Source organism: Bombina bombina, chromosome 1 (assembly GCF_027579735.1).
Source record: "Bombina bombina isolate aBomBom1 chromosome 1, aBomBom1.pri, whole genome shotgun sequence".
NCBI classification, from domain to species: Eukaryota; Metazoa; Chordata; class Amphibia; order Anura; family Bombinatoridae; genus Bombina; species Bombina bombina.
Window position 1 is genome coordinate 360409561 of NC_069499.1, and position 12004 is coordinate 360421564.

The 12004-nt window shown below is 37.6% G+C and overlaps 1 protein-coding gene across 1 annotated transcript in view; it reads right to left on the minus strand.

Moving 5' to 3' along the window:
• Positions 1–12004, minus strand: part of MAP3K19 (mitogen-activated protein kinase kinase kinase 19) — a 207948-nt gene that overhangs the window by 117496 nt on the left and 78448 nt on the right. Inside the window, exon 8 of the mRNA XM_053712516.1 lies at positions 3303–3547. Coding sequence (XP_053568491.1) covers positions 3303–3547 — 245 coding nt within the window. The remainder of the gene's footprint in view (positions 1–3302; positions 3548–12004) is intronic.

Here is a 12004-nt window from a genome sequence, read left to right on the forward strand (position 1 = left end):
CGCTCACTGTACGGTATGCTGGCTTTTAGAAAGAGGATAGGACAAATGTTCTGCCTATCCCAAATCTGCTGCCCTAGGCACCAGCCTTGTTGGCCTAGGCCATAATACGCCCCTGCTGTAGAAGTAAAACTATCCCCTGTAATCACATAGGGACAAGTCATACAAACCGGACACAACATAACTAAATGACAAACAAAAAAAATGAAGAATTAGACAAACTATTAACTGAAGACGTGACTAGATCCATAAAACTCCTAGACACCCAGTACTTTGTCTATGCTAATAAACCAGACAGAATGCTGGCAAACAAATTAAAAGATCACTAGAACCTCATTGGTTCCCCAAATTCTAAAAATTACTGGCAAATCCACAAATGACCCCCTAGAAATAGAAAATACCTTTGCCACATTTTACCAAAACCTATACAACCTCCCAACATAACAAACAAGCACTAATAAAACAGAAGACCTTTAAGAATTCCTAGACAAAAGTACAATACCTGCAATATATAAATCAGAAGCAGAACAGCTAAACACCCCAATCACTGCCCAAGAAGTCCTAACAGCGATAAAAGATCTTAAAACAAATAAAGTCCCAGGACCCAAAGGTTACTTAGGCTCATTTTACAAAGCCCTTTCAGAAATATTGACCTCAGAGTTAGTAAAAATATTTAATGCTTTTATGCAAGGCAATACAATACCCCAAGAAATGCTGCTGGCGAGGATCCAAAGCCGGGAAAAATAACCAATTTTGTCAGAACTATAGGCATATATCCCTTTTTAAACAAGATATCAAGTTATTTAATAAAATCCTAATGAACAGATTGAATTTACCTCTTACAAAATGTATTCACTCAGATCAGGTAGGCTTCGTCAATTATACCTCAGTCAATAAAGTGCCTTCTCTCTTCCTATAAGAGAAGGCATTTGATAGAGTAAATTGGGATTATATGGATGCAATTCTCAAAAAAGTAGGAATAACTGGATCATTCCACAAAGTTCTCTATTCTTTATACTCCTCACCAGCAGCATACATCAGACTAGCAGGTTATCAATCCAAAAACATCCTCATCATATACTATTTTTTTCAATAATTTAGCCTCCTCTTAAGATACAAAATAAACGAAGATAAATGTGAAGCAATAAGTACAAATTTACCACCCTTCACAAAAAAGTTACTAGAAATAATGTTCTCTTTTCAATAGGCAAAAAATACCATCAAATACCTAGGCATAAACTTATCCCCTGATATCCACACTCTATATCAATATAATTATAAACAACTATTTGCACAACTAAGACAACTGATGACCAAATGGGACAAGCACAAAATCTCATTCTTGGGAAGAATAGTAGTAATAAAAATGACTATATTTCCAAAAATTATCTACCTTTTCAGATCACTACCCATATCAATTCCCATACAAAATCTAGATAAGTTATATACTTAATTTTTGTTGGAATAATAAAAAAGCAAGAATAAGCAAACATATCCTAAGTAGACATAAAAGCAGAGGAGGAATAGGCCTACCCAATCTGGTATCATACTATTATGCTGCCAGAATGGCCCAAACTACTCTGGTATGACAGGACAAGTGACATTCAATGGGTACACATTGAAGCCAATATTACAAATACCAACAACATTTCTCAACTTCTTTGGACGCACAGAGGTGATAGACCCCCTCAGGAGAAGAGCTATCTCTCATATACTGTATATATGGGACAAGGCTACAACCAAGTATTCTCTACATAACCCCAAATCCATAATTAAACCACTAATAGTCCATAGATCCTCCATAGACAGAGTAGTCCAGGAAAAATTGATAAATAAGGGAATATATATATATGTATATATGTATATATATATGTATATATGTATATATATATATATATATATATATATATATATATATATATATATATATATATATATATATATTAATAACTGATACCCTAATTAATGGGAAATTTATGACCATACAATACAATGAATTAGACACTTCAGACACACATGCATGGTTTCATTACCTTCAACTAAGATCCAGGGTAATGGAAGTTCTAACCCCCTAAACGAACTGTAACAAAAAAAAACAATGCAAATGCAAAAATGGGAAGAAGAGCTAGGGAAAGAATGGCCCCTACAAGAATGGATTAAAAATTTGACACATGGCACACAATTTACATGTAGTACTAATCTCCAAGAGAACTACATAAAAACCGCCTTCCGATGGTACTTAAATCCAACCCAAATACTCAAGTCAAGAAATGCCCCAAAAAACCTCTGCTTTAGAAATTGTGGAGACCATGAGGCCTATTTATTAAAGGTCTTGCAGACCTGATCCTCGCTGAATGCGGACCTTGCGGACCTGAACTCGCTGAATGCGGAGAGCAATACACTCTCCGCATTTAACATTGCACCAGCAGCTCACAAGAGCTGGTCATCAGAGCAGGCGGACAGGGTTATGGAGCAGCGGTCTTTAGACCACTGCTTCATAACTGGTGTTTCTGGCGAGTCTTCAGACTCGCCAGAAACACGGGCCCACAGGCTCCGTTCTGAGCTTGATAAATGGGCCCCCATATATACACACTTGGTGGCACTGCACCAAAATACACAACATTTGGGAAGAAACCACTAAACTGATAAGAATCATACTTGAAACAGAAATAATTATAACTCCCGAACATGCACTTCTGCATTTCCCAATCAAGGGACTCCCCCAACAACATAACAAATTAGTAGCCTTACTATGCACAGCAACTAGAATCTGCGTCGGCAAGTTTTGGAAAACAGAACCCCCTAGCTTTAAAGTAATAGAGCAAAAGATAGATTATATTTATCAACTGAGCTGCTCTGCGGCTGACCTACTATACACTAAATATCACTTTCTCAGCGTCTGGAAACCAGGGATCATGTTCACCGAAGCTAGACAGAGGGAACATTCTCGAACACTAGTGTTACAATGAGGAATGAGTGGGTAATATATATATTTTAAAAAAAGGAGGAAAAATATATTAGAGATGTCTAATACATTTTACATCTTAAATCTGAAATTTAATTGTTAAGAGTTTACATTGATGCTGTAAGTTCATAATAGCTGATGTACAGTTTTCTCTTATTGTATTTCAATTGAAATGTTACAAAATTCAATAAAACATTATCATTAAAAAAAATATTTTTAAAAAATAAGCTTGTTGCTTCAAAAAACATAACTACAAAACTAAATATTATATTTGATCAATAAATCTATAATTGTTTAGCCTAATAACTATTAAGAAAACAATAAAGAAAAAAAAAATTACTTTGCTTTATATTTTGCTTTATCTCCTTTATATCTCTGAACGCATCAGTTCCAAGGTGAGACTGTGAGATATTGGGTTCAGAACAAGATCCTTGCACAAGGTAACCAAGTCCCAACCTCCTGATCTGTGCATCTTCCTTCAGATGAAAGGGTGGAAGGGAAGTATGCCGCTTAGTGTGGAAGTTCATGGTCTCAACATTTGAAGACAATTCACTTGGCCAAAGTCTGTGTAATAAAGGTTGATGGCTGAAAAACAGAGACCTCAAACTGAAATATGACTAAGGGACTTATTTTTTTTAACAAGGGTTTTTTCATCAATAATCTTTACCTGGAGTAACAACTGACATTTTTGTTCGTAACTATACTGCATTTAGCTTAAGTTTGGAGACTTAGGCCTGATGCGATACCACAAGAAAAAGCTTAAAGGGACACTGAACCCAAATTTTTTCCTTCAGATAGATTCAGATAGAGCATGCAATTTTAAGCACCTTTCTAATTTACTCCTATTAGCAATTTTTCTTCATTCTCTTGCTTTCTTTATTTGAAAAAGAAGGCATCTAAGGTTTTTTTGGTTCAGGACTCTGGACAGCACATTTTTATTGGTGGATTAATTTATCCACCAATCAGCAAGGACAACCGAGGTTGTTCACCAAAAATGGGCCGGCATCTAAACTTACATTCTTGCATTTAAACAAAGATACCAAGAGAATAAAGAAAATGTGACAATAGGAGTAAATTAGAAAATTGATTTAAAATTTTATGCTCTATCTGAATCACGAAAGAAAAAATTTGGGTTCAGTGTCCCTTTAACATTTTATGTAACATAATGAAAAATAACAAAAAGTATGAATATGTATATATATGCTTGTTACACATATAACCACTCTTGTTTTCTTTCCTACTATTCACATGAGTATATGACACCTTAGGATATATATGCCACAGGTATTAGATATAATAAATAAATATAGAGTGTCTCTACCAGGAGGAGAGAATATGATTTAAGAAAAATAAAAGTAAAAAAAATAAATATATGATAGTACTCCCTGTAACCTTTAATTCTGTGATCTGTATTTTGCACCCCAAGTCATAAGGTCTACAACCACCAATGGTCTTAAAAAAAAATCATTTTTGGTCATATAACAAAAACTGACAGAACTGTTCCCCACAGAATCCCAGAGACATCATGGGCAAGATTACATATGCGGCGTCGCCTGTAAAAGCCTGCGACGCAGGTTTTTACGCGGTTTTGGTATCACATATACAGTGCCACATATAAATGCGGAGCGTATATTTCACCCGTCGCCCGCAATTTTTACTCCCATAAGCTAACATAAAACCACGTCGCAAATCGGTATCATATTCAGTACAAGTACTTACGCAGTGAAAATTGAGAAATTTTAATCCATTTTCACCTCGCCACACATAGGCAGGCGCAGCAAGCCTTGTGCTGAAAATGTGAGCACCGTAGCTCCCGTAACTGCCTGAAAATATTAACTAACACATGCACAATATCTATCTACCTGTCAACCGCAACCCCCCACCACAATAACTAATGAAGTATATTAACCCCTAATCCGCCATTAACCCACATCGCAATAAACCTAATAAAACTATTAACCCCTAATCTGCCAAACCCACACAATGCAATAATCCTAATAAATTTATTAACTCCTAATCTGCCAAACAATGCAAATAACTAATTAAATTACTAAACCCCCTAAGCTAACAAACCCCTAAATTAACCCCAATAACCTAAATTAAAAAATACTAAGTTACAATTAAAATAAAAAAGCTAACATTACTTACAAATAAAAAAAAACTAAAATTAAATTAATCTAAGATTACAAAAAATAAAAAAAGTCTAACATTACATAAAATAATAAACCAAATTATCCAAAATAAAAAAACTAAACCTAATCCCTATGAAAATAAAAAAGCCCCCCAGGGCTTTTTGTAGGGCATTGCCCTAAATTAAACAGCTCTTTAACCTTAAAAAATACTAAGTCCCCCCTCTAACAGTAAAACCCACCACCCAACAAACCCCACTAAATAAAAAAAACCTAACACTAAAAAATCCAAAACTACCCATTGCCCCTAAAGGGGCATTTGTATGGGCATTAACCTTAATAGGACATTCAGCTAGTTTACTGCTCTTAAATAGGCTTTTAAGAGTGTCCAATAAATCCCTAATCTAAAAAAATAAAAATAAATCAGAACTCTAACTCCCAAATAGGTACTCACCAATCCTGAAGTCCGGTGGAGAAGGTCCTGTTCTAGGCGGTGAAGTGTTCTTCCAATCGGCCGACATCTTCTTCCAAGCAGGGACCACTTCCTTCTTCATCCAGGACCAAGCCGGCGGAGCGGAGATGAACGCAGAGCAGGACCGGCGACCGCGAAGCCATGGAGCATGGAGAATCCTCTTCGTACGATCGCCGCCGTACACTGAATAGTGAATTCAAGGTACATGTTTAAATATGGTGTACCTTGCATTCCTATTGGGTGATTTGATTCTTCAAATTCAAATCAGCCAATAGGGTGAGAGCTACTGAAATCCTATTGGCTGATTTGAACAGTCAATAGGATTTCAGTAGCTCTCATCCTATTGATGAAGAAGGAAGTGGTCCCACTTGGAAGAACACTTCACCGCCTGGAACAGGACCTTCTCCGCCGGACTTCAGGTACCTATTTGAGGGTTAGAGTTAGGATTTTTTTTATATTTTGGGTTTCTTTTTATTTAGATTAGGAATTTATTGGGCACTTTTAAAAGAGCTGAATGACCTTTTAAGGGCAGTAAAAGAGCTGAATGACCTTTTAAGGGCAATGCTCATACAAATGCCCCTTTAGGGGCAATAGGTAGTTTAGGATTTTTTAGTGTTAGTTTTTTTATTTTGGGGGGTTTGTTGGGTGGTGGGTTTTACTGTTAGAGGGGGGACTTAGTATTTTTTAAGGTAAAAGAGCTGTTTAACTTAGGGAAACGCCCTACAAAAGGCCCTTTTAAGGGCTATTGGTAGTTTAGCATTAGATAAGGGTTTTTTTTTTATTTTGGGGGGGGGGGCTTTTTTTATTTTAAAAGGGATAAGGTTTAATATTTCTTATTTTGGATCATTTTGTTTTTTTATTTTTGGTAATTTTAGATTAATTTATTTTAATTTAATCTTAGGTTTATTTTTCTTAGTACTGTTAGGATTTTTTATTTTAATTGTAATTTAGCATCTTATTTTATGTAATTTGGGGTTAAATTAGTGGGTGTTAGGTTAGGGGGCTTAGTAATTAAATTAATTAATTGCGTTGTGGGGGTTTGGCGGATTAGGGGTTAATAGGTTAATTAGGGTCCTTGTGTTGTGGGTGGTTGGTGGATTAGGGGTTAATTGTTTTATTAGGATTTTTGTGTTGTGTGGGTTTGGCGGATTAGGGGTTAATATATTTATAAGGTTTGTTGCGATGTGGGTTAATGGCGGTTTAAGGGTTAATACATTTATTAGGACGTTTGCGATGTTGGGGTTGGCGGATTGAGGAGTTAATACTTTTAATAGGTAGATCGCAATGTTGGTGAATGGCGGATTAGGGGTTAATAGTTTAATTAGGCATATTGCGTTGTGGGGGGTTGTCGGTTTAGGGGTTAATACATTTATTATTAGTTGCGATGTGTGGACATTGCGGATATAGGGGTTTTTATGTGTCGGGTTTATTTTTGGGAAGCGGGTTAGACTTTTACGTGAGATTTTAATTTTTTTTTCTATTTTCTTAGTCGCCGGCAGTTTCTAAAGTGCTGTAAGTCACTGGCGACTCCAGAAATTTGTATTTACGCACATTTGTGGACATCGCTAGTTTATCTGACTTACGGCACTTTATAAACTGCCAGCTCCGTATATGTGATATCCCGATGTGCGAGGTGAAATTACGGGCGGCGCGGGTTTCAGCAGTTGCCACATATGTAATCTCGCCCCATGTATCAGAACAGTTGTTTGTTATCTGATCCTAGGAATTTGCTAAATTTGCAGTGAATTCTATTTGTAAAACAAATCCTAGGCGCACATTATTATAGCTGTGCTTTTTGATATAATGCTCAACCCTTGCCCCCCCTCCCCCCAAAGATTAGCCAAGATGTTTTCCATGCTAGTGAGTCTTTTATCATTAGGCACCATATATTTAAAGGAATAGTCTAGTCAAAATTCATGATTCATGAATTTTGTCAGACAGAGCAGGAGCGAGCTGCACTGAGTGTAATGGCGCGATCGGGCCGGGCTGTGACTAGACAGCTGGCCAGATGCGCTCAGTGAAAAAAACAGACCCGCTCAGTAGAGCACAGAGAGCGGGTCTGGAAAACACTGCTTTTTAATAAAAGTTCACCGGCAATATTAGGTTCTATAAAGCTAGCACTAATATAATGTTATATAATTCTGCAATATGTGCAGAATTATATAACATTATTTTCTATGTTTACTGGCCCTTTAAAGTTGTACATTGCCCTTTTACCCAACTAAGGGCTCCATTGAGTCGTTAAAAATTGAGCCGTAAACTACCAAAGTTGCCGACAGCTAAAAGTAGTTTACCACTCCATTTTAGTACCAGGTTTCCATTGAAATATGTTGCGCATTGTGTGCAGTCTGTCTTTTAGTATACATATAAGTTAACACTTGTGTTAACGCTTCCATCCGATGAATTTCTTGAAAATCAATCCATAACAAGTTTGTTGCTATAGTAACCCAACCTTAGATTATAGATTATGTTTAGCGCCTGCACTTCTTACCTGTGATTCGCTAGAGAGGTGTTTTTTGAGGCAGGTAAAGTGATTTGGTTTGGTCACCAAATAAATATTCAAAGAATTTTATTTAAATTAAGATCAGCCAATTTTTCTGGTTTTAATTTATTGCTAAATTTATTTTATATGTAATGTTTAGTGCTGCCCCATGCATAGGTCTAGTTGATATTATGTGTTTGATTATATATATGAAATATATATTTACATATAATGAAGAATATACCTCTAACCTGCCTGGGGCAAAACTAAATATTACATATAAAAATACATTTAAAAAAGGGGAAAGTTTCCATTGTTTGGAAACTTTAAGATCTCATGGGAAAAAAAGTCCTTAAAAAGCTTATTTTCCTCTTTTAAACCTAGTTCAGTATGCTGTAATGTATGAGATGTTATCAACAGCTTCTAACAGTGTTTTACCTGCTTGCGCATTCACTGGAAACAGAGTGTAAATTTGCGCTTTTCGGCTTTCTTCTACAAGATACGACGAGTCCACGGATTTCATCCTTACTTGTGGGATATTATCCTCCTGCTAACAGGAAGTGGCAAAGAGCACCACAGCAGAGCTGTATATATATAGCTCCTCCCTTCCCTCCACCTCCAGTCATTCTCTTTGCCTGTGTTATACTAGGAAGAGGTAAAGTGAGGTGTTAGTTTTTAGTTTCTTCAATCAAGAAGTTTTTTATTTTAAATGGTACCGGTGAATACTATTTTCCTCAGGGGGATATGAAAGAAGATTTCTGCCCTGATGTTGATGATCTTAGCAGATGTAACTAAGATCCACGTTGGTTCCCACAGAGCTTCTGAAGGTAATACAAGAGACATCTTCAGTGTGGAGAACAGTTTCATGCTACAAGCAGCATTGAGGTATGTGCAGCCCTTTATTTCTGAGGAGACTTGATATATCAGAACTGGCTGACATTTATTTCCCTGCAAGGGAAGGGGTAAGCAGTAGACCTGTAAAACAAAGGGGTGTTACTGGGAAACCTGTGCTTAATTTATTTCAGTTGACATATTGGGCAAGCATTATAATGGGCTTCAGCATTATAAGAGACACTGGGAGAGGCAGGAATATGTTTAAAGGTTTTTTTGCTCAAAATAACCAGTTTGACAATATTGGAAGTGTAATTTGGGGTTAAAGAGTTCCACTTGGTTTATACTTGAAACCGCTTCACCATGCGGTTGTTTCAGGCCTACTGGATCATCGGACATGATGGGTGGGGCTTATTTTCATGCGCTCAGATGCAGACTTTCCTCTGGCTGAGAAGCAGCAGGCATTAGCTCTGATTGATCCTAGACAGGGTTCTATTAACCGGATCGTTGGCGAGTCATTTTGAAGTACCCTGGGGGCAGGTAGGCGCCACAGCAGAGCTGTGGCGAGGTGCAGGGGGTATATTTGTCAAATTTAACATATTTGTGACTTAAATACCTTTTAGAGGTTAATTTCTCCCCTTACTCTTGGGGTGCAATCATTTGTGGAGCCATTAATTAGGTATAGTTAATTTTTAAGAGCAAATTAACGTTTTGAAGCAGTTTTGCTAAATGTGTGCGCTTTATATTAAAGGCGCAGTACACGTTTTTCAAAAAATTGTTTAAAGCAATAAATAAAGTGTTTAACGACTATTGTGATTATTACTAGTCTGTTCAACATGTCTGACATTGAGGAATCTCATTGTTCTATGTGTTTAGAAGCCATTGTGGAACCCCCTTTTACATTGTGTACCTCTTGTACTGAAAGGGCCTTACACTGTAAAAAGCATATTTTAGGTCAAGAGAGTGTGCCTAAGAATGATTCTCAATCTGAAGAGAATCAGGATATGCCATCCAATTCTCCCCAAGTGTCACAACCTTTAACGCCCACACAAGCGACGCCAAGTACCTCTAGTGCGTCTAATTCTTTTACTCTGCAGGAGATGGCTGCAGTTATGTCAACTACCCTTACAGAGGTATTATCTAAATTACCAGTGTTGCAGGGTAAACACAGTAGGTCAGGTATTAATGTGAATACTGAATCCTCTGATGCTTTATTGGCTATTTCCGATGTACCCTCACAGTGCTCTGAGTTGGGGGTCAGGGAATTGCTGTCTGAGGGAGAACTTTCAGACTTAGGGAATGTGTTACCTCAGACAAATTCGGACGTCATGCCCTTTAAATTTAAGCTGGAACACCTCCTCCTGTTACTTCGGGAGGTTTTAGTGACTCTGGATGATTGTGACCCTATTGTGATACCACCAGAGAAATTGTGTAAGATGGACAAATATTTAGAGGTACCTACTTACACTGATGTTTTTCCGGTTCCTAAAAGAATTTCAGAAATTGTAAAAACAGGAATGGGATAGACCAGGTATACCGTTCTCTCCCCCTCCTAATTTTAAGAAAATGTTTCCCATATCAGACACCATTTGGGACTCTTGGTCCCTAAGGTGGAGGGAGCTATATCTACCCTGGCTAAGTGTACAACTATACCTATTGAGGACAGTTGTGCTTTCAAAGACCCTATGGATAAAAAGTTAGAGGGTCTTCTAAAGTAATTATTTATACATCAGGGTTTTCTATTACAACCTATGGCTTGCATTGTTCCAGTTACTACTGCAACAGCTTTTTGGTTTGATGCTCTAGAAGAGTCTCTGAAGGTTGAGACTCCATTAGATGACATTTTGGATAGAATTAAGGCTCTCAAGCTAGCTAATTCTTTTATTACTGATGCCGCTTTTCAAATTGCTAAAATAGCGGCGAAAAATACAGGATTTGATATTTTAGCGCTTAGGGCGTTATGGCTCAAGTCTTGGTCTGCTGATGTGTCATCAAAAGCTATTCCTTTTAAAGGTAAGACCCTATTCGGGCCTGAATTGAAGGAAATAATTTCTGACATTACTGGAGGTAAAGGCCATGCCCTACCTCAGGATAAATCTGTTAAGATGAGGGGTAAACAAAAATATTTTGAAACTTTAAAGGAGGACCCTCTGCTTCCTCTTCCTCCACAAAGCAGGAAGAGAATTTTGCTCAATCCAAGTCAGTCTGGAGACCCAAATAGGCTTGGAATAAAGTTAAACAATCCAACAAGCCCGCTGCTGCTACAAAGACAGCATAAAGGGGCGGCCCCCAATCCGGGACCGGATCTAGTAGGGGGCAGACTTTCTTTCTTTGCTCAGGCTTGGGCAAGAGATGTTCAGGACCCCTGGGCACTGGAAATTGTGACCCACGGGTATCAACTGTGTGACAAAACCAATCTCGCCACTGTACATTGGAGGGCCTGTTATGGAACATTCTTTGGGCTGGAGGTACATGGGCTTAAGGATACCCAGAGACTGCATGGAAATATGGAATTTTATATGCTGGACACCCCATGTACTTTCATACCTCTGTCTTATGTCTATGTCACCCTGTATCCATAAATACAGGATGGGTACAGGGTGTGAGTGCCCCTTGTGGGAGCAATTGTGACTCTATAAGCAAAGTGGGCATAAAAGACTTTATAGCTAATAAGAACTGTTCCTATATTCTGTAATAAGATGTATTCTATGTATGTTTAAGATCTGATTGTGTCTCAGGAGTCTGTCTGGGTAAACTGATTGTGTCATTGTGTGATTATGTTAACTAGACTGCCCAACATCAGATTGTCTGAGTAAACGTTCTTCCCTAGTTAATTAACTTAATATGTTAATCTGTTTTACCTGTGAATAGACAATTGTTTGATGCATTGTTCATATGTTTGCTTTACTGTTAAACCAATGCCCTTTGTAACCTGAAGCCAGGGTGTATAAATCTGTGTGCTGCCTTCAAATAAAGCATATATTCTGTTTAAACCTGAAAACTGGCTGGTTTGTGAATTGCTGATTCCCTATGCAGGACGTTGTTCCCTGGTATTAACCCTTGGTACACTGTTGGTACCGTAACATTGGTGGCAGCGACGGAATGAACCTTATCGCCCAGAAGAGCAA